The 26,345-nt window shown below is 54.9% G+C and overlaps 2 protein-coding genes across 9 annotated transcripts; both read right to left on the minus strand.

The window, feature by feature from the left end:
* Positions 1 to 122: 122 nt before the first annotated feature.
* LOC310901379 (gap junction gamma-1 protein-like) lies at positions 123 to 3,901 on the minus strand. 4 transcript variants are annotated; one of them, XM_083840884.1, is made up of 4 exons: positions 3,594 to 3,662; positions 2,717 to 2,757; positions 1,296 to 2,500; positions 123 to 1,196 (listed from the first exon to the last, which is right to left on the minus strand). In XM_083840884.1, the coding sequence occupies exons 3-4, from the start codon at positions 2,473 to 2,475 to the stop codon at positions 1,189 to 1,191; spliced, it is 1,188 nt and encodes a 395-aa protein (XP_083697010.1). In that variant the 5' UTR covers positions 2,476 to 2,500; positions 2,717 to 2,757; positions 3,594 to 3,662; the 3' UTR covers positions 123 to 1,188. The 4 variants fall into 4 exon arrangements, with proteins under 4 accessions (XP_083697010.1, XP_083697011.1, XP_083697008.1 ...); XM_083840885.1 differs by lacking the exons at positions 2,717 to 2,757; positions 3,594 to 3,662 and adding an exon at positions 3,763 to 3,901; XM_083840882.1 differs by lacking the exon at positions 2,717 to 2,757 and having other exon boundaries at positions 3,594 to 3,723.
* A 4,266-nt stretch (positions 3,902 to 8,167) lies between these two features.
* STK11IP (serine/threonine kinase 11 interacting protein) lies at positions 8,168 to 26,253 on the minus strand. Of its 5 annotated transcripts, none has more exons than XM_083840777.1 (24): positions 26,226 to 26,253; positions 25,710 to 25,912; positions 23,731 to 23,805; positions 23,325 to 23,420; positions 22,274 to 22,381; positions 21,995 to 22,066; positions 20,931 to 21,060; positions 20,645 to 20,748; positions 19,918 to 20,007; positions 18,822 to 18,863; positions 18,148 to 18,315; positions 17,773 to 17,854; positions 17,307 to 17,663; positions 16,944 to 17,134; positions 15,962 to 16,072; positions 15,387 to 15,582; positions 13,393 to 13,887; positions 12,442 to 12,557; positions 12,170 to 12,267; positions 11,799 to 11,977; positions 11,464 to 11,548; positions 10,938 to 11,020; positions 9,469 to 9,695; positions 8,168 to 9,135 (listed from the first exon to the last, which is right to left on the minus strand). In XM_083840777.1, exons 1-24 carry the CDS (start codon positions 26,236 to 26,238, stop codon positions 8,995 to 8,997), a joined length of 3,462 nt encoding a protein of 1,153 aa, XP_083696903.1. In that variant the 5' UTR covers positions 26,239 to 26,253; the 3' UTR covers positions 8,168 to 8,994. The 5 variants fall into 5 exon arrangements, with proteins under 5 accessions (XP_083696903.1, XP_083696902.1, XP_083696904.1 ...); XM_083840776.1 differs by lacking the exon at positions 26,226 to 26,253 and adding an exon at positions 26,048 to 26,217; XM_083840778.1 differs by lacking the exons at positions 23,325 to 23,420; positions 26,226 to 26,253 and adding an exon at positions 26,048 to 26,217.
* Positions 26,254 to 26,345: the final 92 nt, after the last annotated feature.

Consider the following 26,345-nt stretch of genomic DNA (forward strand, 5'->3'; position numbering starts at 1 on the left):
GTCCCACCACGGCCCCCAGCGCCCCTTCCCTCCCCTCGGCAGCGGCAGCCGGCCCGCCCCAGCCCATCTGCGTAGGATCCCCTTCCCACCCCTTCCTCCCAGAGGACCGGATGCAGAAGTTCAGTACAAAACGTCTCCAGCCTTTACTGAATATAGATATTAAAAAAAAAAAAAAAGTCACAATCATCCAAGTACAAAACAACGCTACAAAATCACTGCGCGACCCGTGCTGAGATGATCAGAAATGCCCAACCGGCTCCCTGCCGACCCCGGCTCGGGCGCTGCACAGCCCCGCCGTGGGACGGGGATCCAGCCCCACAGCAGGAGGGGATCGGCTTTGGTCCAAAGCCCGGCCGGCCCCGCGGTGAGCGGAGCCGCTGGCAGGGAAGCGGAGGAGACGGGAAGGCCGGCCCCTGCCCTCTGCGCACACATTCCCGGCAGGACAGCCGCAGCCACTCGTACGTACCCATGTGTGAGGGTGTCCCACGGCTCTGCCCCCACTGCCACAGCCCCTCGGGGACAGCGTGGGATCCCACAGAGGGAACCCCCTGCACCCAGAAACCTCTTCGTCCCCTGGAAAGAGCAGCCGGGAAGGGGAAAGGCAAAGAGGAGGCAAAGAGGGACCTGTGTGTCCCCACCACACCTTCCAGCAGCAGTGCCACCAGGACGTGTCCCTCCCACCAGGAAAGGTCCCTGCTGCCACCTCTGCTTGTAGCTCCGTGCCCTGCCCCGTGGGATGGCCCGGCCAGCCGGAGCCCGGGTGCAGCCCCCACGCCGCAGGTATCAGTACTGCTGCCGTGACCTGCACGCGCTCAGCAGCAGATGACGGCGAGCACGGGGGGCACAGGGGAGAGGCACAAGTGGGAGATGCTGCAGGAATGGGGCGTGGGAGAGGGAAAAGGGGGTGAAATGGGAGACAGGGAGGGGAGGTGCAGGCCTAGAGTGGGTTCCACTAAGGGAGTATAAAAATGCCAGGGTGCACGCTGCTGAGTTTATAAAAATGTACAAAAATAAGATATTCCCTTTGTTAAAAAAAATTAAGAACAGTGAAGGAAGGTTCCCCAAGCCCCAGTCCCCATAGCTGCCCACTGGGACAGGGATGCCCCGGCCAGCCCCACGGGACAGACGCACGTCACCGTCCCGAGCTGGCAGCCGCATCCGACCGGCCGATCCCGCCGTCCTCCGCGCTCACAGCCCTGCAGGAACAAGAGGAGGGTTAGCAGCCGTGCCTGGGGGTGCCCCGCCACCCTGCACTGCCCAGCTGGATCCGTCCCGTCCCATCCCCTCCAGCTCACCCGTGGTCCTCTCGCAGATGCTGCCGCCCTTCTCATGGGCCAGGTTGAGGCGGTTCTGCTCGGCGGCGATGCCGTTGGCCTCGGGGCTGCTGCTGCGAGAGGGGCTGGGGGGCTGCGGGGGCGGCTGGAGGTGGAAAGCCATCTCCAGGTGCTCCTGCGCCATGCGCAGGTGCTTGCGCAGCCGCTCCAGCTCGTGCTCGGGGGGAGCGCCGGCCAGGGCGAAGCGCTCCGCCGCCGAGTTGGCCAGGTTCTCCCTGTAGTCCAGCTTGCCGTTGGGCAGGGGGGCTTTCAGCGTCTCCTTCTTCAGCGAGTGGTAGGTGGGGGGCGCGCTGGGGGCTTTCTTGGCGTACTGTGGCGTGGGGCTGCCGCCGGGCGGGTGCGGGGGGCTGGCGGTCTGGCTGAGCGCGTCGCGGATGCGCCCCACGCCGAGGTGCAGGAGCTCGCAGAGGTTGAGGAAGAGGCAGAGCCCGCTGACGGCGTACATGATGAGCAGGAAGATGGTCTTCTCGGTGGGGCGGGAGACGAAGCAGTCGACGGTGTGCGGGCAGGGGCTGCGGCTGCAGACGTAGGACGGGCTCACCTCGAAGCGGTACAGCAGGTACTGCCCGAAGAGGAAAGCCATCTCCAGCAGTGAGCGGCACAGCAGGTGCAGCACATAGGCGCGCATCAGCCCGTCCTGCTTGATGCGACGCCGGCCATCGTGCTTCTCCCCGCCCTCCGTGCTCTTCTCCTTCTCCACCTCGATCTCCTCGAAGATCATGGGGTCCTCTTCGTTATCGTCCTCCGCCTCCTCGTAGTCCCGCCCGGCCCCCCGCCGCACCACCGGCATGCGTCCCCGCGGGGCCACCGGCGCCCGGCGCCGCGAGGACTCGGGCATGCGGGCGATGCGGTGCATGGCGAAGCCCAGGTAGAGCACCGAGGGGGTGGCCACCATGATGATCTGGAAGATCCAGAAGCGAACATGGGAGAGCGGGGCGAAGGCGTCGTAGCACACGTTCTCGCAGCCGGGCTGCTGCGTGTTGCAGACAAACTTGCTCTGCTCGTCGTAGTAGATGGACTCGCCCCCCACGGCTGTCAGCACGATCCGGAAGACGATGAGGACGCTGAGCCAGATCTTACCCACGAAGGTCGAGTGGTTGTTGATCTCCTCCAGGAGCCGCGTCAGGAAGCTCCAGCTCATCCTGACCAGGCAGTTGGCTCAAACCCTGCGGGGAAGGGCAGGCAATAAGGCACGGAACAAACTACGGTGCACCTCGCCTGGCCCCCCCAAAGCAGCGTCCTTCACCCCAGCGCTGACATCCCTTCCCCTACCCACCAGCAGCATCCGGGCAGCACTGAGCGGGGAGCACCCGGCAGCTCCCAGCACCTCCTCCCCATGCTGCTGCCAGCCAGGGGAGTAGGGGAAAAGCCAGGACACTTACCGTCCCTTACAGGACACATCTGGGGGAAGAGTCAGCAAGGCCTGGGTAAACAAGGGAGCATGGCAGCGCCAGGAGGGCGGGCGAGGGGACAGCTCCCTCCACCCCAGCGCCGGCACCCGCCTGCCACCTGCTCCCGGGCAGGTCCCCGAGCCATGCTGCACCCTGTGGCGCGGGCACGGCGGGGGGAGCAGAGCACGGGGAAGGAGGGCGACGGCAAAGGGCAGCATGGGGCGGCGGGGGAATTGCAAAAAGTCCCAGAGAAGCCACTGGCACCGGAGGTCGGGGAGGAAATTTGGAGGAAAGCAACCCAGCTTCTGGCCAAAGGCGCAAGAGGAGCCACGCCACCGCCACCCAGCAGCACGCGCTGGGCTGGTGCAAGGGAGGCAGGTGGCGGGGCTGCCGGGGGGCTCGGGGGCAGCAGCAGAAGGGACGTGTCCCCAGCCTCGGGCGAGCCCCTCTCCCTCCGGGCAGGTGTCCCCAGGAGACCACCGGTGCCTCTATTGTTGTGCTCCCAGCCCTCCGCCAGAGCCGGGGGGCTGCGTGGCCGGGCTCAGCGCCCTCCCCACAAAGAGCCCGGCGCGAGCACCAGGCGGGACACCGCGCGTGGCACCGGGCGCCCCGGCCCGGCCCACCAGGGCCACCACGCTCCCTGGGGCCACCCACCCTCGACGTCCCCGCAGCACCAGGCCCCCGGGAGCCCCCCGGAGCCCCCCAACGGGCAGGACGATGCTTTGCGCCCGCACCGCAACGCCCCGACCCCAGGGCCGGAGCGGGGGGCCCCCGGTGGCCGAGGGGAGCCCACCCGCGGCCGGGGCAGCGCGGAGCCCCGACCCCCCGAGCCCCCCGCCCCGCATCAGCCCCCCGCCGCCCCACTCACGGCGCTCCGGGACGAGCGGCGCACAAAGCGGCGGCACGGCGCTGCCGCCTCCCGCCGAACAAAGGGGCCCGGGGCCGCCCCGCCCCGCGCCCGCCCGCCGCCGGTACGCGGCCCCCCCCCCCCCCCCCCCGCCTCCACCCCCGCCCCGCCGCCGCCGCCCGGTTCTCACCTCCCGGCCCGCCGCGGCCGCGCAACTTCCCGGCGGGCGGGGCGCACCGCCCGGCCGTGACTCAGGGCCGGGGGGGCCCCCGGGAGCCGCCGAAGCACCCCCCCGGGGGGGGGCCGGTTCAGCCCCCTGGGCGCACGGCGGTCGGGGCCGCTCCCGCTGGGGCACCCCGGGGGGTCGTGGGGTCTGGGGACGTGGGGGGGGGTCCCCAGGAGCCTGGTCCGAGAGGGGAGGGAGGCGGCGCTCCGGGCGTGCGAGCCCCCCGGAGTAACGGTGCTGCCGCGTCTGGTGCCAGGTCTCCCCCGCCGGACCTCCCCGTGAGGAGCGGGGGGACGGGGAGCAGGCAGGAGCTCTCCTGTGGAGCACAACGTGCCAGGGGGCTCCTGGCGGCCCCCATCTCTTCAGAGCGAGGGGTGCTTTCTCCCCCCACCCCCCCCCAGCCAGCTCCCTGGCTTTGAGGCACCCCCAGCTGCACCCCACACACACGGCACCCCGGCCGCGTGCTTTGTCTCCGCTGCTAAAATTGTCCCCGGAGGTGTTTGTCAGGCTGGGGATCCCCACGCCGGGTCAGCCAGGCCCACCTCATCCAGGGCAGAGCAGCCCGCTCCTTGTGCAACCCGGAGAGCCGGGGAAAAGCCGGTGCCCGCGTGAGGTTGTGAAAGGCCGCTTCGCCCTGCCGAAGCACGCTTTTTGGTTATTTTGGGCCCGCTGAGTAACGGTGGCCTTGTCACTTCCGTGCCCTAAGTCAGCAAGAGCCACGGCAGCGCAGCCCCAGGCACGGGGAGAAGGGAGGAGAACAGAAGCTGGGGACGCGGGGAAACACCGCGGGTTGAGAAGGGACCCGCGTGCAGGGCCTGCCCCCATGGCGGGTGGCCTCGCTGGTGCCACAGGCACGTGCTGACGAGGCTCCCCGAGGCGAGGTCACTGCGCCGAAGGGAGCCGCTGGCTGGGCCAGGGCAGCGCTCTCCTGAGGCAGGCTGGGGAGGCCGAGCCCCAAGGCCAGCGCCAGCCACCCCTGCCTCATGGCAGGCATCACGGTGCTTGCCCCCACAGAGCCATCGGCTTCGGAGCCCTCTCGTTTCCCCCTGTGGTGGTGTCACCAGGCTTTAGCCTCAGCGTGTGCTTACAGCATCGGAGCCAGCGGCATCGCCCATTCTCCCCAGGGCAGAGGGAAAAGCCACAAGCACGCAGAGCCAGGAAGGCGGTGGGTGAAGGGTGCTGCCCACCCGCATCCCTCCCCACATCAGCTGAGGCTGACAGGGCCGGGCCCCCCTCGGGCAGGAAGGGTGTACGAGAGCAGCAGCCTTGTGGGGTCCCGCTCACGAGGAAGCAGGAGCACAGTCACCGACCACAAAACCAGGATCAGCCCCGAGCCACCACATCCGCGGGGCAAAGCCTGCCGTTGGAGCAAGTGCGCAGCGCGCAGAGCGCTGCCGGTCATTGGGGCGATAGTGGCTGAGGGGGAGTGGGGAGGAGGCTGTGAGCACAGGGATAAGGAGAGCTCCGGCCACGGGGAGAGCGCCTGCTTCTGCGGGAAGCCCCACAGCTCATGGAAATAGCTCCTGCAGGCAGTCCATGCTGGGTGTTCAGCCAGACGGAGGCATCCTCTGGGACTCTGCCACCACCAGACCGTGCCTCGGGGTGCCCAGCATCGCCAGCAGCCTCGTTTCTCCATCTTGGCTCTGCTGTGACAGCCTTTTTTTCCGCTGGTGGGGCAGCTGCCCGTGGTGTTTGCTCCAGGTGGGAGAGGAGCCCGCCTGTCTGGCGTTGGCGCAGGGTGAGCCAGCTCCGCCTGCTTGGCACGGGGCTGCAGCACGCATCCTGTCCCAGCGGCAAACACGCTCTTCCCAGATTAAACAGCCCTGGCACTGGGACAGGGAGCAGACGGCTCCATTAGGGACTGTTTGTCCTGATACGGGACAGCCCCACAACCCCTTTAGTATCCTTTTGATAACGGGCGGAGGCACGCTCCATCAGAGGAGCACAAAGGGCAATGAACAGCTTCCACGCCACAAGCTGGTGCCGAGGGAAGGCTGAGACCATTCGAAATAAAGTCCCCTTCCCTTTCTTCTGGCTCGATTATGAAGCATGGCAGCGGGTAGACGGCACCGTGCTCACCTGCCAGGCTCTCCTCCCTGGTTCCTGGGCACTGCCAGCAGCCCGCGGCACTCACGCCAAGCTCGGAATCACAGAATATCCCGAGCTGGAAGGGACCCACAAGGATAATCAAGTCCAGCTCCTGGACTTACGCTTGCCGCTGTCCCCCTCCCCTACAAGCTGTAGGGCAGCCCCACGGGAAGGGGCCTGCCAGCAGCGGGGTGCGTGTGCCTTTTGCTGTTACATCTCCACGTCCCGCAGGGGCTGGAGCTGAGGCAGGGAGGGCCCGCTGGAAGCAAACAACCGGTCCCTCCAGTCACGCAGCTTGATAAGAAACAAGGCTACTTGAGTTAGATACAGCATGAGGGAGCTGACAGGCGACCTACAGGCTACGTATGCTCATGGCACAGCTGCTTTAGAGGGCAGAGAGCAGGAAGTAATTCCGTGATTCTGTAAGTGCCTAAAGACTCAAACCCACGTCTGAGGCATCATCCTTATCAAGGTAAGACGGGACCAGTTTTAATCCCAGGGAAGCAGGCTGGTAGCTTCAGGATAGCGGCGATGGCCAGCCTAAAGCCTGAGTCTCACGGTTCCCTGGGGCCTGTTTCCACAAAGCCCTGGAGTCCGGCAGCAAGGAACAAAGGCCACCCCCAGTCCTTGGCACCCCTCCAGAGCAGCCTTCTCCAGGTGGGGAAAAGCAGAGATTCAGGCAGTGCTAGCGGCTGAGTATTGGAGCCAAGTACACCCAGAAAAGGAGAGAGGAAGGAGGGGAAGAAATCTAGTGTGTCTAAGATGAGGGACTGTGTGCTCAGAGCTGTGACAAGCAGCGGATGTCTGCAACTGGTTCAACAGATGTCACACCTTTTGCAAACCTTGGCTCACCGGCACAGCCCCTCTTCTCACACACAAGGCTGGAGCACAGGAAGATGTGGGGCGAGCCCCTGCGCACACCCTATGGGTGCAATGAGACCGGCTATCCCACCACTAGTTATAGCCTGAGCAGCTCTACAGCAGTGTTCACAATCACGGAGCAAACACAAAGGGGTTAGGGTTATGTCCTGGTGGGTCCCAGATTAAGGGAAAGCAAAGCAAGCACTCCAAGAAGCAGCAGCAGAAGCCGACTGCATGTGAGCTTCTCCCGTCAGTGGTCAGGGAGCTGTTAAGGGGTCCAAAGTGTTGGTGCTGAGCCAAGGGCACAGACTTGCAGAGACAAGTCAAGGAGCAGAAGCAAAATGAGTAGTTACCTCTATGGTAAAACAAAGAAATAGCTTGGGAACAGCTATGGGCAGGCAAACAGATGAAGCCTTTGGTTCTGGCAGTCCACACTTTGTCAGGCCCCTCAACGTGTACCTAGGTGCAGCTCTGAGGGTGGAAAAAGCAAGCTGGGGGTGAGCTGTGTCAGGAGATCAGCTGGCACAGAGGAGACATCAACAAGCTGGTCCAGTGACTCCGATTTTGACTCTTGCCCTTTATGAAAAACACAATTATGGAAGGGGAAGACTGTACTTACACAAGCTCCTTAAATGGCAAGATGAAGGCAGAGAAATCTTACTGGTCTTTACTGGCTCAGCTCTGAGACTCCTTGCCCCAGACAAAGCGCTAGGTGCTGGCAGTGCTTTCACTGAGCTCACTCTGCTTCCCAGCTTGAGATCACTCCAAAGGAACGGAGAGCAGCAGCCATATGCCCATTTAGGAAGCGGGGACAAAGTGGAATGTGTTGTGACATCTGCCTCAAGACAGTATAGATCTTGTCAACCCAGTCTATAGAAGGCTAGATAAAAATATTGGCGACTGTGGGCCTTCAGCAACTCAACTGCTTCTCGAAGTGACAGGAGAAAGCCTAAAAAGAAGGAGATTTCCAAGAAAGCGCCCAACAGTGCGCTGTGAGGTAGCCCTTAGACCACGACAAAGTATAGAAACTAAACTTCCCCCTCCGCTAAGGCTCTGAGGATGGTATAGCTGGGTTGGTTGCAGCCTTGCCCCTCGGCTGGCCCCAGAACTGACTCCTGGAAGTAGATGATGATGCACGACCAGAGGACTTAGAGCGCTGCAGGGGCAGGTATTCACACCTCCACAGCCACGGCAGCAACAGCTCCTGCAAGAGGCATGCCTCTGAGATTTGGTACAGCCAGTAAACAACATGCTGGGGCTGGGAGCCCAAAGATCGTAACCACCCTAAAGAGGATGAGGGAAATGGCTCACACTCCGTGGGATCTTGGGGACTGCTTGAGACTACTGCGAAGCTAGCATGCAAGACCTTACAAGGACATTATAGTGAGACAAGGTAGTGAGACAAGAAAAAACGTGGTGATTCAATAAATATAAGCTTTTATTGCAATAGAAAAAAGTAAAACTCATGTTAAAATAGACTCTTGCTTTTGGACTGCTCAGAAAAGCCTAAGCCTCACTTTTACCTGCCAGTGCCCATGAGGGTCCTGACCCCTAAGCGATGAGCAACACGACTGTGCTAAGAGCTGCACGGCTCCTCCCTCCCCCGTGACAGTGAAGGACTACAGCAGCAGACTGAGCCATGCCCTGCCACGCAGGTATGGGCTCTCTGTGGGGTTATCAGTACAATGTGCCTTATCCCTTTGTGCAACTAGGCTCCTGATTGAAGCAGGCAGCTTTAGGGAAGCTGTGGATAAGAGGGAAGAGGGAGAAAGAAAAAGAAAAAAATATTAGCAGCAGATAATGGCAGCTGTTCCGAGACAGCTTGGAAGGCAGCAAATAAACCTGCTGGAGAGACCGCAGTGTCCAACTGCCTCTGGCCTGCCGATTGCCTGAGTACCACCGAACATGCTCTGGCTCGGCTCCCTTCTTCCTTCAGTCACATTTCGTACCATCCTGAAGGAAACTAGCAGAAACCACCAAGTTAAAACCCTGTAGCTTACACAGTGTTACAAGGAACACCCTCCACCGCCTCCTTTCACGGCCAGCCGAGTGCCAGCGAGTGACTGTACGAAGTCTGGACCATCATGTGCTCACCTCCTCCTCACCAGAAAGGGCCAGGGGCAAGAGTACGTTAGAAGGCAGAGGCCACAGGACAGCAAGGTGAGATGGGAGGGGAGACTTTTGTGCACCACTGCCAGCACAGCAGCACTTCTGACCCCAAGTCCCGCCTGCCTACAGCGGGCAGGCTCACTCCAGGCCCTCATACACAGCCCTCCGTAGCTCGATAGAGAACATCTCCTCCCAGGGCCCGCGGATCCACTCCACCAGCTCTACCAGGAGCTCAGGGCACTCTGTGCGGATGTGCCACGTGCTCTCCACCTTCAGCACCTGGAAAGGAGGAAAGACACAGAGGTGGGTGAGCAGGGCCCAGCCTCAAAGGCACTGAGCAGCCCCGAGCTGCCACTCCCCAGTGCCACAGCCAGCTCTCCCCATTTTTTTCTGTTTCTAAGTGATATCCTCCTCTCCCTCTGCTGCCAGCCGTGAAAGCGTCCCTGCATGACTTTTGCACAGCAGCAATTCTCTGTGCTCCCCTGCCTCCGTGGTGCAAGGCCCTGGGTTAGGATGGGAGATGACAGCCCCAACACGCTCTTGGCAGGAACAGGATCTGAGCACAACCCAGCCCCCAACATCTCGTGTGCCCCATGACCTCCTTTTGGTTACCTCATCATAAAGCATCAGCTTGATGTCGCAAGGACACAGGCGATAGGTTATGACATTGCTGATACTGCTGATCGGCTGCTTCTCCTTCAAGTGGATATTGCTCCCGGAAGGCATTTCTGCCTCACGATCTGCATCCGAAGGAGGCTGCACCTGCCACTGGTGATTCTCCTCCAGCAGAAACAACATGCTTCGGGTGCTCAGCAGGGTCACAGGGAAAGCAGATGCCCCTAAAAGGATACAAGGGAACATGAGAGGCTTTGCTCGGAGCCTGAGTCACCATAGAACAAGCTTTGCTTTCCATTCCTTCCCTGGGGAAACCCTTTTCAGCAACAGTAACTGGGTGAACAGCTTAACACAGCTTCTGGACTAAAGGCGGAGAGCAGGGTAGTAAATAGATGTACCTGGGCTTGATCAAGCTCATTTCTGGAGCATGCATATGAAAGACCACCACTCAGCCGGCGTTTTCTAGGCAATACCCTCATGTGAGGCAGGAAAAGGAACTCAAGCCCTTTGACCTCATAAACACCACCACTATTCCTTATTTAAGTCAGCAGCTCCAGCTAAAAGGCCACCCTTTTTGGCCTTGATTTGCCTGGCTGCAGATCTGGTGGATGGAACACAGCATAAATAAAGTTTAAGATGCGTTCCATCTTGGTAGTAAGTACAGCAGAAAGCAGAAGAGTTTTGATAAACTAGAGGGAGCATAAATATCATCCAGCTGACTTCAGTGGATGCAAATAAAAAGCACTAGAATTTGAGAATAAGTCAGAAGCACAGAAGTAGGAAACCACTAGCTGAGGTCACAGGGATCACAAGCTGCTACAGCAACATGTTGTTTTTCTTGTCACATCTCACTCTTGGGAATTAGCAGGAATATCAGAGATGGCATGTTTAATTAGTCCTGTCTACTTGGCAGCGAGGCCTCAGCTGGAACTGTGTCCGGTTCTGGGTACTGTACTCTAAAAAAGGAGAAAAACGTACTTTAAGTTCTCCCTCCCACCCTCAGATACCACATTTGGACCTCGGCAAAACCTGGCACAGAACTCAGTGGACTCCAGCAGGCTCTTCTTGTCCTGCTGTCGAGGGGTTCAGACACCTGCTTCTGTTCTCCTAAAGCACGGACCCTTTCAGCTCCCACACACACTAACCAGCTGTGTGCATGACCCCTCAAGCTTGTGGCAGTAATACAGCCCTTGGATCACTTCCAGCTTCTCAGAAGTCGTTCTGAGTTTTCACCAAGCCTGGTGCTCAAGACCAAACGCTCCCTACAGTTTGGATTTCCATGTAGAAAAGGGCTTTGAGACTTTCTTGTATGTCTCAATGCTAAAAAAGCCCTTACCCATGCCCCTGCCCCATCTCGCTGATGGAGCCATGGCCCAGCCATGTTCCCACACACTCTACACTGTGAACACAAGCATGTAAGCAGAGAGCACAGCGTGTGGGATATCTGCCACCGAGATCTCCTGTACCTTGGATCAGGTAGGCCAGCAGGTAGAAGAAACAAGTGCCATCTGCAGCTGCAGAACCTGTGGTCTTGGAGTCCAGCAGAGGCCTGGAGGAGACACAGAGGGCCACTCAAGGAAGTGTGCTGTTCCCAGTCTAGGCTTGCTGTGAGCTAGTTACTTTTTGCTGTCCACTTGAGGAAGGGAGGGACCCACCTCTTACAGTTTTTCCAAAATACCTCTCTCTCCTGCTATTTTTTCTGTCCGCCACCTTGCTAATTCGGAACCAAATGTTCCCCACAAAGGGGGAGGCAGCCCTGTGGCTCCCCCTTTTCCACCTTCCGTTGTGTTCTGCTCAGGTTCCTCCATGAGAGCTGGAGTTGCACCCCCTGTGCCGCAGGCACCTGAGCCAGCTGCCATAAACCTATCCCACAGGCCTGGCTGCCACTCAAGCGGTGCCTCCTGCTGCCCTGTGCTGAGCACTGCGCTTCCCTGCTACGGCGGGACAAGCACCCTTTTCTATCCAAACCCCCACCTCATATGCTGCTCTTACCATAGCCAATGTTGTGGATTCATTTCCACAGTGGGGATTTCCTTCACCTTATTGCTGTGCTTGGCAGGCAGCTCTTGTATGAGATCTAAAGAGGGGTAGAAGGTAGATGACTTATTGCAAGCCCACGGGCAGTACATAACAGCTCAGGATAGTTCTCCAAGTCTATAAGAGAGATATTGGAAGATACGATGCCAGTGGGGTTCTCCCCCAACTATTTTCTGAGCTGGCAAGAAATGAATTTGCCATACACACCCAGCTACAGATCTCCTGGTAGCTCTCCTAGAGAAAAATCCTCCAAATCCTCACCCTCCCCTCTGCTACAGCTCTACTCTTACATGTCAGGGTCTGCAGAAACTGGTCACAGCAGCTTTGGTTTCGGATCAGCAGGTTGTAGGAGGCTTTAGGGTTCTCAAACTCCATTCGAAGGCTCTGGTGGCAGAGTCCCACTTCCAGATGGGAAACATCGGACAGGTAGTGAGAGTCGTTCTTCTTCAGCCACTCTGCAGGTTGTCCCCTAATCACAGAGCACAGCCCTCAGCTGCAGCAGGCTGCCCCATCTCCTCTCCCGCTTTGGATTGCAGCAGGGGGGTTTTAACCAGCGGAGCCTTTGCATGTCACCACACCTCCAGGGTAAGGCTAGCAAAGGCTGGCACCACCCAGTGCTCACAGCCTTGCTGCAGGGTCTCACTGCCACCGCTCTCCTCACCTGATAACCCCAGTGACTTCCAGCACATAAATCCTGAGGTCAGAGGCAACCAGGATCGAGAGGAACTCTCCTTGCCGGCCGAACTTCACCATGGCCACCTAGAGCACAGAGAAGGCAAGTCACAGCGCTGCCCACCCGCGGACAAGACTGACCCAGGCACGCTGCAGCTCCCTTCAGACTCCAGTCTCCAGTCGCCACCCCAGAGCAGAACTTGCAGGGTGGCGAGGACAGCCAAGGAGCAGGGCTGTAGGAGCGGCGCTGCAGGAGCTCACCTTGAGGAAGCACTGGAACTCCTCGTCGTTCTCCTCAAAAACCTCCATGTCCAGGTAGAGCTTCAGGCGGTGATCCACGGAACGGAAGTCCCTTGTGTTCAGGGCGCTGTTTGCAGCTGAGGAGAGCAAAGGGTGGGATCAGCACTCTTCCCACTGATCAGAAGCTGCCCAAAGCATACGGACTGCCACTAGGGCAGCAGCATCACCCTCTCTGCATACCTGCCTCCATCAAGCCTCTCCTCAATACAGGGGGCCAGAACTAGCGCTTCCCAGGCCACAGGTCTCAATACTGAAACACGAGGGGATCCCAACACTGACGTTTGCCCTTTCAGATGTACAAGGCTTTTCATACTACTACCCAAGCAAAAGCAGTCTCTGCCACACCAGAAATCCAAGGCCTTTCACATAAAGCATGCATGGACCTCCTGTTAACTGCTATCCTGCAGGATAGGCCTCACACAGCCAGCACGCAGTCTCTTCTTTTGGACAAGCTTTGTCATCTGAGCTCACAAAACCCAGTGGGAAGAACACAAGTGTCTGTAAAACCACTAACCACAGCCTCCTATAAACATGCTAGCCTCACACCACACTTAGGCCAGAACCTACAATCAGAAAGTGACTACTGTTCTCCAAAGGTGATGCTCCAGCTGGCAGCTTACTAGTGCCACAGGAACCCAAGTGCACTGGTAACCGAGCGGTGCAGCTCCCGCAGCAAGATCCAATTACTCAAAGTCTGAGCAATACTCGGGATTAGGAGCTGACTCAGTTTTCCCTACCTTCAGGCATGAGAGTTGAACAGAGAGGGGCACGAAGCACCCAGCTCACAAGAACCAGTCACTGGTGCTCATGTTTGATGATCTCCTTCCACATGAAGCAGGAGGCAGCGCAGCCTGCAAGCACCAGCAATAGCACTCAACACCCCTAAACCCCGCACAGCTCTGGCATACTCACGGGGACTGAGGTTCCACGTTTCCTCTGACTCGGAGTTCAAAGAGAGCTGGGAAGGAGTGGGCCCGTGAGAAACACTGTAATGATAGCTCCCCATCACGCTGCTCCCGTTGGTGTCCGTGCGGCTGAGGGACAAGTGCTGGCTCTTTGTTCCCAGCTCCTTATTCCCACAGACCCCGTCCAAACTGCGGGAACTGGAATGGAGAGTGCCGTCATGCTCGCCACTCAGCTCCGGGGTCCTGGCGCTGTTGCTGGTATCCACCTCCGAGCTGTCCTCCCCACCGATGTAGAACTTGCTGCTCTCACTGGCCAGAGCAGGTGCTTCCTCTGGGCCCTCCTGCTGGCTGCCTCCTTCCAGGAGGGAGTTTGACAGGTCCTCGCTTGTGCCATCACGGCTAGGCGGCAGGGGCGTGCAGGAGCATACCTCTGAAGGCAGGATGACCACATGGTCACTGGAACAACTGGGACAGGCGATGGGCTCACCAGCTGCTGCAGCACCTGTGGCAGATTTCGTAAGGGATACAGAAAAAAGCAGAATAGCTGTCAGGCAACAAGATTTTACTTTCCCCTTAACGTCTGCAAACCACAAGCAATCCCTTTCAGAGCAGATGCTAGGTAGGTACAGCGTGACCTGAGAGGCTTGTTGAGCGGCTCTATTCAGAACCATATCCGACACACCTCCCCTTGGCAAATCAATGAGAAATTCTAGATCAGTGTCAACATCCACCCAAAACAGCCATGTTCGGAACTAGGGTGACCAGGGTGTACTGTAGCTGCAACTGAAACTACATCAGTTCTTTGACTCATCTCTTTCTTCCACTTCACATCCACAAATGCTCACATTGCCTTTGAAGCCCCAACTCACACTCAGTTAATCCAACCATTCTTAGTCACCTCCATCCCAAACTGGCTTATCCTCAGCCAGCCAACCTACAAGCCCACTGTGTCTGTTCCCAGCTGTCCTTATCCCTCCTGACCCCAATTCCTGAAGTTCACTTCACCCACACCACACTCTGAGCTGGATCCTGGAACTCCCACTAGCTCGGGGGGAAGAAGAAAGTGTCTCAGGATGAAGGAAAGTGCTGCAACCAGGACCGCACCTCTGCCCTCATTGCAGAGTTCTCCAGTCCCAGGATACTTCCACATACCAGAAGCATCTTCCGAGCTAACACTCCCCTGACACTTCAAATAAAACCTGAGCTTTGAAAAACTCAGCCATCAGAAGATGCTTATTCAGCACTAGCAATGCCTCAGCCAAAATACCACATCTAATTTCAGACACCCAAAGAAAAATGTGGACAAGTGGGGAAGAGTACAGAGGAGACCAGCAAGAATAACTGGATTGTATGAGATATGAGTGACAAGCAAATTATCTAGGGAGTTGAGCTTATTTAGTCTAGTGGACAGAACACAGGACTAGCTGTGGGGGGAGAACAACAGCCCTCCAGTACAAAAAAGAAATAAATCACTCCCTGTAAGGGAAGCAAGAGAGAGCTCAAGATTATAACTAGGAAGACTTAGGTTGGGGTTGTTTTTCTGATACCTAACAGCCAAAGTTTTATCTGAAATACTGGAGCAGATTCCCCAAAAGCCTCCATTAGCAAAGGCATTTTAGAACAAATTAGTCTCTGTGCCAGAACTGGCCATGGATTCAATAAGATGAGACACGACATGACCTTTAAGGCCTCTTCCAGACTTCTGCAGACCAATTGGCAGTTTCCAGCACCCCTAACGTTCTCCTAGACCCAAAGCAGCCCACAACAGGGGTGGCACTTGCTTAACAGTAAAACAGTGACTTATTCCTGCTGGTGAAGAAGGCAGGCTCTTCTCTAGCCCAGTCCAAGTGGGCCGACAGAGTACACTCCACACAGGTTGTAATTCCAGTACAACCAAAGCATCACCTTCTCCTGTACGTTCTATGCTTTGCAGCACAGCTGCCACTCTCGTAGTCTGCTCGGGCACTAGGGAGTATCCTTTCTCCAGGGACCACAACCTACCTTGATTTGAGGCAACTAGGGTCTCTAGGCTTTCGGTGTCTCCAGCTCGTGCAGGATAAGGACCTTGCTGCCAGGGAGCCAGCGACTGCAAAAACTCGTGCTTGCATTTCAGGCACTGGAGCCTCATGGATCCTTTCTCCTGGTCCTGATTTTGCCGATTCTCTTCCACGGCTGGGGACAACACTTCAAGCACACACTAGAAGTAGCAAGACAGGGAAAGAGTGTTGGCGGGCATATACAGCTGTCCTTCCTTGTTATGGACATGCAACATAGCTTGACTACTAGAACTCAGCGTGCCTTTTCCCAGTGGGACGAAACTGCACGGTTTTCTCCTTGAGAGCACCCTTTATGCTCCAGGAGATCTACTGCTCATGGCCATGCTCATAGGGCCCCCCACAGGTCATTTATACAGAAAGAAACCCTGAGCTTACAAACAAGACATGGGCTACCTAGATAGTTACAGGACAGTAGATGTGCACGTGCTCTAAGAACAGAGGCTCTGTACTGGCTGGCAGAATCCAGCATCTTCCAAGAAAATTGTCCACTTCCCTATGCTTCCTCCCAGCCCCTCCAACCTGCAGACACTGCTCCGGGCAGTCATCCAGCACCACGTATTTGCGCTTCTGCCGGTCCTTGCGAATGTAGCTAAAGTGCAACGTGAGGACAGGGAAAACTCGCTCCAGGTCCTGCAGGAGACAGAAAACACCCCTTCCAGAAAGATGGCGCAGCATCCAGACTAGGTTTGTTTGCAAGTGTTGGAAACATGGACATACAATAACTTAATTTAGTGAGCCTGTAACAGTTCTCCCGGAAAAGCCCTGATAGCATTTGGTAAAATGTGCACAAAAAAAAAGTTCATGTGCTAGGTACAACAGTGAATTACAAGGCCCAGAATGAAGCATCTCAAATCAAGCCACAAACATTCAAGAGGTACAAAGGTAGGAAGAAAAAGAAAAAGTCTGAGCTTTTGGGGAACAGTATTAGGAAAGCCTGTGATCAAGTTCATGCACATATTTAATATTCTTTAAACCCTACTGTGAGAAAGAGAGATTACTACACTCCCTTTCTAAAAGGCCACAAAAGCAAAATAGGGCTGTGAGCAATAAAACACACATCCAGCATGGATAGAGAGCTGCCCACTGAGCTGCCAGTAGCTTTCCAAATGTCACATTAGACTCAGTGCTGCACTGTCCAAGAAAAAGTGCAATCCACAAATAGCTCTGCAAGGACAGGAAGATATCCCAGTAAGGAATGGACAGGAAAGAGTTCTCCTTCATTTGATTTAGGCTCCCCTCAAGAAGTCTCTTATTCCTGTCACTGGGACAAGTCTTTCAACCCCACCTTTAGAAGAGAATTGGTGCTGACTACTGCTGCATTATCACAGATACTCTAAGCAATACTGATGCTGTTAAATACTTCTGCATAGGGTGGAAGAGATGATCAATCAGGCTTTGCAGGCATTAGGAAAATACCTGCAGGGTCCTTTAACAGAAGTAAAAATCCAAAATGTTGACCCATACAGGGAATAAGAAGCCAAAGGCATGAGACATGACTCACCATCCTCTTCCAATTCATCTCAGAGGTCTCTATCTTCTGCAAGCATTTCAGCTCCAGCTTGTGGAGGACTCTGGCAGCCTTCAGTTCCACCTCAATCACATGCCTAGCTGTGACCCGCAGGAAGATCCAGTCTAACTCTGGGTCCCCTTCACCTTCTATTTGGCTCACCAGCACGGGCTGGCAAAGGTCCACTGCCAAACAAGACACAGCACAAGTCAATACACACAACAGGCCTTCAGGCCTGCTTGAACAAAACCTTTACAAGTCCCACATTGCTGGGCAGTATGACAAAGCTTCAAGGATACCACGTTCAACCCACCTAATCTACCAAGCCCTCACGCAAGGCGGTGAAGACCCATTTACCTTCTGGCTTCTCATCTTCTTCTTCCCCCAGCAGTAGCTCATCTGCCTCCTCTTTTCCTCTCAGCTCTCCTCCCACATGCTCATCCACTTCAAGGTCTTCCTCCTTCTGAGTATCATCCACAGCAGGAGAGAATTCTTTTGGGGATACTTGGGGTTTTACTTGCTCTGGTTCAAAGTTCTCACTCTGCAAGTCTATTGCTGCAGGTCTGCCTGAGATCTCATCCGCAGAACGGCTCCGGCAGATGACAGGTAGTTGGTCATGCTCCTCCAGTCTCTTGTACTGCAGCCAGTCAACACCAAAGCGATCTCTGAAGCTGTCCATGCGTTCCATCTCCTTCTGATGCTGTAAAACCAGGCCTGCAGAGAGAAAACTTGGGAAGTATGAAAATAATCACCATTCCAGAGCACTCCTCTGAACTGCAGGCAGTTCAGCTGCTGTGTTAGTGAGAAAGAAGACAAGCCTCACCAGCAGAGAGAGGTAAAGTCTGGGACTCATGTTCCGTGTCACTGGGCTCTGAAATGCTCGCTCTGCGCACTTTGACTTTTCCCTGGAACAAACAGGATAAGAACAGTTGGGAGGCAACAGAACAACCAACACAGCGTCTGATCACAGCCCCCTCTGACAAGCCAAAGGATTCACGGCTGTTAGAGTGCAGAAGCACACCATGAAACATTTGTTACAGTATATCAAGACTGACTTTAAACTGAGCCTCTTCCTAACACAGAGCAGTGTAGAGACTCGGTACAAAACCACATCCCCCAGCACGGGGCTTTCATGCTGCTGCAGCCCCTTCACCCAACATGCCAGCAACATGGTTAAGAAGCTGTCTCAGTCCCAGACCTTGCACTTCTTCCGAGGGAGCCTGACAGCCACATTCTCTGCTGGGGACTGGCTGTCACTGAAGTCTGCAGCACAGGAACTGTCCAGAGCACTGCGGTCCAGCGCGGTCCTCTCCGAGGTAGATGTGTGGATGGACTGTGACACACTCTGCACAAGTTTTGGAAGGTGCTGAATCCAAAAGAAGAGAAAGCTGTCTACTGAGTGTGAAGGGGAGACAAAGTAACCAGGCCACAATTCAGGCTAACAGTTTCCCTGTCCCTCACCCCAAACTTCCACCATCGCAGTAGGAGCAGTGACAACAGATCCTACCCGGCTGATTGGACTGTTTATCATGGCTGCTCCAATTTAACTCACCCTCTGTGTCCCTTAAAAACAGCAGATGGGATGTTGAAAAACATTTGTTTTGCTAAAATGTAATTCAAGTGTCAAGTGCCAGATAGTACGTGAAAGGGAAACCGGCAAGGCTCCAAGTTCGGCAAGGGTACTTAGGACAGAATAAGTTACACCGACCAGTCCCAGCAATTACTAGGAATCTGCACGGACTGAGCCAAAACGAACTGCTTCACAGGGAAAAGGCAGCCAGTACAGATTTTATGGGACACATGAGGATGCAAAACCTGTCAGACTTCCCACTCCCAAAGGCAATAAGATCAGTTTACAGCGACTGTACTTACCATTAGGTCCGAGGAAGAGAGTGGTTCTCCATCCAAGAGGAACTGTAATTAGAGACCCATTTGCAGTCAGATTCCACTTGACTGGCACATATTCAGGACAACACCTACTGACTCTATTTCCCTTCAGGTCATCATAGGGTTGGCACAAAATTGCAAAGACTTCCAGAAACAGCGCTGTTCCTGCCTATCCATCAGGCCTTTACCTGTAGCTACCTAAGAGCATATAAGGCCAGAAGGGACTACTGTGGTTTTCCTGTTTACAGACCTTTTAACTCCCAGAAATGCATCCAAGAAGGTTTGCAGAAGAGATCTGATAGATTGTTCTGCAAGAACTCAAACTGTTTTGGCAGCTACTCACTTCTTCCTCAAAGTTGGTACCCTACTTCTAATTTGAGTCTAACTAGCTTCCAGTAACTGGAGCTCAGTGAAAGCTTGTTCCAATTTGCAGTTTGATGACAACGAGTCTAGCAATTTGCTGCTAACATAAATGGCAGACCAGCTCTGGAACACCTCTGACCCCTTAGCAAGACAATTTACTTTGCTAAATTGCCAGAACACTGTCTTTGCTGGCTTCATTATTTAAAATCAGATTACCAAGAATTGACTTAAGCACCAGAGCACAAAGGAAACGGTGATGACACCTAACTGAGAGCAGAGGAATGTGGGGAAAGAAAGAGGTGGTCACTGTTGTCAACGGAGTATGTAATTAGGCAAGGTAGGTTGAGACAGTGAGTTTCTTTTTGCGAAGTCCAGCTACGTAGTTACTACCTGGCAGAACAGAGGAAAGTTTGGGGAACTTCAGCAGAACTGATAAAGTAGACAGGGAAGAAATATTCAGATTTGAGGTCTTGCAAATCTGAGATCAATATTCAACTGTGCCTGCCTTGGCCAGCACACCTTACAAAAATTTAAGGTTATTAAAATTGCCCTACCTAAAAAACCAACCAACCAACCAAACAAATCCCCCACACACACCACAGAACCACTGAAATTGGTCTTCAGGTTTACAAGATTCTTTCCACTCATTTGCCCATGAACACCAGGATACCCTACACCTTCAGCAAGCATTGGCAGAAGGCACGTGGCTGATACTCACATTGGAGGAAGCTGCTCTGGGAGACAAATGTACAAGGGTTGCAGACCGGTGGTTTTGATGGAACCATAACGGGTTTCCCTCTAGGTGCAGCTGGGTGGAGGAAATAGAGAAATAGTTATGAGAAAGAAACACTCTATACCTTGATTTAATCTCCCTGGAGGCTCCAGGATTTCTCTCTGCCTCAGGAAATATCTTAGTAGTGGAATGCTGATCAACCCAGGAGAGGACTAAATTTTCACAACGCCTCCTGGAATTTGTTCGGCAATGCAGAATGAAATTAAAGTATTTTTTACTCAAGCCCCTAAATCATCAGGAGGCTCTTCAATACTGACTCTGAGAAGTCTTGGGAGAACAATACTTTGTAGGCTATTTTCCTTCACAGACACTACAGTGACTGTAGTTATCCTCCTTCAGACTTCTCCAAATTCTACAAATCCACAAAAGCACTAGGAGAGGATCCTTACTGAACTTGATGGTGTTAAAATTGGAAAGGGGGAAAAAAGGATGTGGGAATAAATATACAGAAAAATGAGCAGGTGTCAGAGAAAACAAAGACTAAAATGCACGTGTTTTTCCAAGGTTTCCCCATCAGCTTTCCTCGTTAAAATTAAATGCTCAGGAGTTGAATTTATCTTCCAAAACTCTCATCTTACCACACAGTCTCTACTTTGCACCCTTCCAGACCACAACATCTCCAATCTACCAACCCACCAGCTTTCATGCTTACTTTTTTTAAACAGTGCAGAGTGGACAATGGTGCCAACTGGGCATGTTCCAGCAGCAGGTTATAGGCCACATCCAGGTGCTGCAGATTCACCAGCTGTTCAACCCCTGCAAACAAAGCAAGAAGCCATCAGCTTAACAGAAGATACGACTTAGGAAGCTTCCCCCTGCCCCTCTCCCCCAACACTGAACCCTTGTAAAAATAGCTGTGCCCAAGATTTCAAGTTCTGCTCCTCCTTGAAGAAGAGATAAAGACGTCAGACCCGAGTGTTCCTCCACTGCAGGCTCACCATTAATGCTGTCAAGTTCATTGTTGCGCAAGATCAGAGTCACCAGCTTGGATCGGCTGAAGATGCCGAGGTTTGGCACTTTGGACAGGAAGTTATAAGCCAGATTGAGGTACTCAAGTTCTGTAAGGGTCTGTTTAGAGAGAAAAGCAGCACTGGATCAATTGAGACCTTCGGTCAAAGCCTGATCCTGAACTCAAGACAGAGCACTGGTCCGTGCCATTCTCTCAATCCCACCAATGCCACTTAAAAATTGATTTTCTTAAGACTACTTCTGCATCAAGACTTCACCGTTCACATTTGGAGTGGTATGTCTAGAGGTGCTCAGCACAATCTAAGTGCTTTACAGAATTTGCTAGGAGCAGCTTTTCCCTTCCCCAACAATTTTAATGGAGCATAGATAGGGACTGGACTCCCTGCCTCAGGCGAAGAGCTGAACTTGCTACCAAAAGAAGCCCTTTCCTACTTTCAGAAAGACAATGGTGAATGACATATTATGAGCCTTACCAACTCTGTGAAAAGCTGTTTCACAGCTTCTCTTAAAGGAAACATATCCAGCCCAGCAGAGTCTAGATTTCAGTGCCTTTCCCCAGAGACGCACATGTCACTGTGATGGATTACCACCTCTCTAAATTAACTGACAGGAGATTTCTAAGAGCAAGAAAAAAATGCTAGTGTCTGCCTAGATAAACGAAACAACAAATCTCAACAGCCCTGTGCCTGGCTACCTAATTCTCACCTGCTGCACAGATTACAACAAAGCGTCAGCCACGCTGAATTGCAGCCAAGCGATACGCACAGCGATGCGCACAGCAAAGGTGCCTGTCTCAGAGCGATGAGGTACACTGCCTTCCCTGCCCCGCCGCGACAGCGGCTGCACGTACAGGGAAACGGTTTCAAGGCTGCAAGCACTGGCTCTAAATCACACGCCTGCCGGACCATGTCTCCAATCTCCTGCGTTATACTTCGCTTAGCAGGCTCACGCTGACCTAGCAGGTCAATGGTTGCAGCACTTCAGCAGTGTCCTCTCCCTGCAAGGAAACTGGTGCTCAGCTCCAGATACTCACCGTTAAATAGTGCTCACAATCCTGGACCTTGTTATGACTCAAATCCAAGACTCTCAGAGCATTTAGTAATTGCTGAAGGATGAAAAGACACAAGATCAGATCCTACAAATGTCTTCACTGCAGCATGGAAACCCTGTCCTGCTGGGAGAGGCCAGCAGAATTAACATTGCTCGCTCCCTCCCACCCAGACCCAGCAGCATCAGTCAAGCAGTGGCCAATTTCTGGCCGTGATCATCTCCTCACTTGCACCCAGTCACGCAGGAAGGATGCCCCACTCACCAGTGAGTCATCCAAGGCAGTGATCGAGTTGTAGCTGAAGTTGAGAGTATGCAATTCCAACCAGGGGAGAGCACAGCTCAGATCTCCACCACACGCTGAAATGATTTCCTAGGAAGAAGCGAGGAGCCGTTCCCTGGTTAGTACTGGCTGTTACCGTAACAGCAGATGAACAAAGGAGAACAGCTAGTCTAGAACAAGGATGGCATATTGTGCCTCACAGACCCTGGAATGGATCAGTGACTTAGAAGTCATTGCCAAGTATTTGGAGGTGGTGAAAATTCCATGACTAGATATGCAGAAAGGAGATGCTCTTGCTTCCTACGCGCAAGTGGCAGTAGTTAACCTAATGGTTACAAGCTGGAGACTCTGAAAACTAAGCACAGAGACTCATCCTAATGAAAACTTTTCCAGACCTTCATCAGAGCACCCAGCAATAAGACACACATGCTCTGGTCAAACAACTCATGCTCTGGCAGGCAGAAGAATCTCTCAAGGCACTCTGTGTCAGCAGCCATTGTTCCCCAGCAGGCAGTTGCTTCCATGCCAGACAGAAGCCCAGAGCCCCACTGCTAACGCAACCCACACTATTAGTTCTTCATGGTTGGAGCTTCATGTCTCAGAGATCTGCTGGGCACAAATGCTAGTTAAAACACTGGGACACAGCGTTTCTCCCTTACAATCAGCTCTAATTTACGATCGCTAAGGTGCAACCAAATAAACCTTGATCAGCTGCAACCAAATAAACCTTGATGAGCTGCAGGACTTTGAATGGAGAAATGGGTAAACACAGAGAACAGTGAAACTTAGCAGATATGAATATTGGCTGGAGCCAGAAATCCTCAAGCAGCTAAAGAGGAGGCTACTGAGCACATAATTAACCAGGGAATACTTCATTTCAGTCGGGGTAGGACCCCAGAATGGGGAAGGGAGAAAAAGCCATACAGAATGCGGATTGAGAAGGTGGTTCACATGGCCTATCTCGGCCGAACAGCCCTTCAGATATGGGAGGCATTCTCCTGCGTAGCTCCCCACGGGCTGCAGAGACACTCACCTCCAGTGTACTGATACATTTGCAACAGGTTAAAGACTCCAGCTGAGAATAGACAAATCGCAGACCCCGGAGGCAGTGTGGAGGGACAGACCTCAACTGCAGCAGTGATGAGAAAGTAAGGACAACATACATCAAAACATTACAGTGCAAGAGCAGCTGCCATCCCAGACCCATTTTTGTAAGAGATCTCCCACTTCCCTGCTGGAGCCTCCCTCCGCAGCACTCTAGCCATCGTTCATTCCCAGCTTTACCCCAAGCAGGTGTTGCAGGAGTTTAAACTACGCCTTGTAGGAAGGCCACAAAAGCCTACCCAGTTTTTAGGAGTAGAGGCATTCTGCAACCGCAAAAATAAGTAAAGAACAGCCAAACGGCAAGGCTCGGAGCCCATTCAGCCTCCTGTACTTACTTCCAAATGCCGGAGGGACTTGAAAGGGAAGATCTTCACAGTAGATTGCAAAACACAGTTTGGAACATGAATGAGCTAGAAAAATCAGAAAAGAAGGCTCTTATTAATCTCAGTTTGTGAAGCAACAGCACTGCCCTGACGCACCAACTGCACTACCGTGAACAGGCTCCTTCTCCAGCTCAGGTGTTAACTAACAGCCTGTTATTTAACATTACCTAATGCTCTCCGTGCTGGCATCTGCACTCTCACAGTCCCACAGTTCAATAAAGGTCAAACAGAAAAGCATGCTAGCTAGCACAAGACTGCCAGACCATTTATCTCCATTTCTTCTCCTTTGCTCATGTGGCATCACCACTGTCAGAGTCACAGGGAGATCTGACAGCCGGGTTCCTCATCAGCCACCACTAACTAAATAAAGACAAATCTAGCCGCTGGAGCTATGTTTATCAAGCAGCTGAGCTGAACTAGCACACTGGTGGAAGGTGTGCACGTGTGTTTCACTAGAACAAGCCAAATAAGGCAAATCACAAGCAGATACAATGGAAAACAGAGCTTGTCTCCAAGACACAGTTAGCATTAGGCTGAGGTAGCTGCAAACCTCCTCTTTGCATTTTGCAGGGCAGCCACAGGCTCTTTCACCACAGGGTAGGTAAGACTGTGTTCATATGCCACAGAGCTTATTAAACCCAGCTCCTTATGCCTTCTGTGGACACTGCATAAGCAGGATTTCAGACGAAGCAGGTAACGCTCCCACTGCAGAGTACAACCGGAGAGACCATCTCTGCCAGCTACATTCGCGCAGAAGTGACTCATCAGGTGCAGAACAGACGTCCCAAGGCCTCCTCACCGCTTCCACAGCTCCAGCCACGGCAGTGATGAATCACTGCCCCGCTTCTGCCAGCACTAATGCAGCATGTTGCGCAGGGCCATTTGCAGGGGAAGCTTGTTCTGGGAAGCTCTGATGGTCAGTTTTAACAACGTTTATGTCAGACGCCAGCCTTGCCCTGTGTCTTGACAACTTAATTGTCTCCTTCTCTCCTCTCTTCCCGCTGGCTTAAGAATCTGAGCAGGCTGCTGCAAATTATTAGTTTCCCCAAGCAAATCGGTCCCTGCACCGCAACGAGCAGCTTCCCCTCTGTTCTGGGCCTGTTACAAAAATAGCCCGTTATTTGGCTAACACGAGCACTCACCACAACAGTCTCCTGACTGCAACACCCTTCCCCTCCTTGTCCGGTCAGAGAGCCTGTATTTCTGCACAGCTCTGGGCCCCCACTCCGATCTCCAGCCTCAGGGTATTGCTGTAAAACTCTCCCAACAACGCTCAGATAGTTGTCTCTAGCGGAAAACACTTTTAAAGACACTGCAGGCTGTAGTACCAGACTTGAAGGCCCAGCCACAACACCTCCTGAGCACCACTGTGGGATGTAGGGGCAGGTAATTCCCTTTCTCCTTTTGGGCCCGTTCCAGCCCTGGTGAAAATCCCTACCCTCTGCCCTCCTCGTGGTGCCCCAGTGCCAAGTATAATTGCGTGCAGCCTCATGACACATGCCGCCTTTCAGAAGGCTCTCTGAAGGATCCCTCGCTCCACGCTTCTATTTCTATCACAGCCTCCCTAAGATGAACAGGGACACCTTACGAGCAACCTACCGTGCTGTGAAACAGCTCAGCCAGAACCTGTGCCCGGGCAAGAGCGTGTAAAACCCAGAAACACGAAGCATCAGGTAGCAGGAGGACAGGACGGCTAAGCCGTTCCGCTCAGATACCCCCGCCGGGAGCCTCGTGGGGATCAGCCACCGCTCGGGGAGCGCCCAGCCGCCCGACACGGCGCTGCTCGAGCATTTCAGGAGACAACCGGTGCCTCTTCCCAGCACCGCCCCGCCACGGTCAGGCTGCCGTTAAACCCCTGCTGCTCCCCCCGGCCCCGGGTGAGGCAGCCGGGCGTCGGGGCGCCGGGGGCGGCCGCCCCCGTCCGCACGGACCTTGAGGGAGCGGGTCTTCTGCAGGACGTCGAAGAGGAACTGCGCCTGGAGCACGGCGGCCGTCTCGGCGGGGTGCGAGGGCAGGGCCACGAAGCCGCGGTTCTGGTCGCGGGGGCCCAGGAGCTGCTCGAAGAGCCGCGTGAGGTGCTGCAGGGTGCCGGCGAGCAGCGTCAGCGTGCTGGAGCCGTCCAGGACCAGGTCCCCTGCGGGCGACAACGGGACGGGAACGGGAAGAGAGCGGGGGGGGGGGGGGAGCCGGGCCGTGAGCGCCGCCGCCGGCCCAGGGGGTGCCCGCAGCCCGGGGGGTGCCCGCAGCCCGGCGGCAGCCGCTCACCCACCGGCGTCGCGCAGCAGCCGCGCCAGGCCGCGCACCGCCGCCTCCGCCATTAGCACCGGGGGGGGGGGCAGGGGGCAGGCCGCGGCCCGCCGCCGGTACAGCGCCGGTACGGCCCCGCCGCGCTTCCGCGTTACCACCGAGACGCGCCCTTCCGCCGCGCCTAGAGCGCCGCCGCTTACATCCGGTTGCCATGGAGCCCGCCCCGGCGTCCCCCTCCCGCCCGCCGCCGGCAGCGGACGGAGGGAGGGAGGGAGGGGACGGGAGGGGAGGGGGGCGCCGCCGCCGCCGCCACCGGCCCG

This window comes from Anser anser (genome assembly GCF_964211835.1).
Source record: "Anser anser genome assembly, chromosome: 6".
NCBI lineage: Eukaryota > Metazoa > Chordata > Aves > Anseriformes > Anatidae > Anser > Anser anser.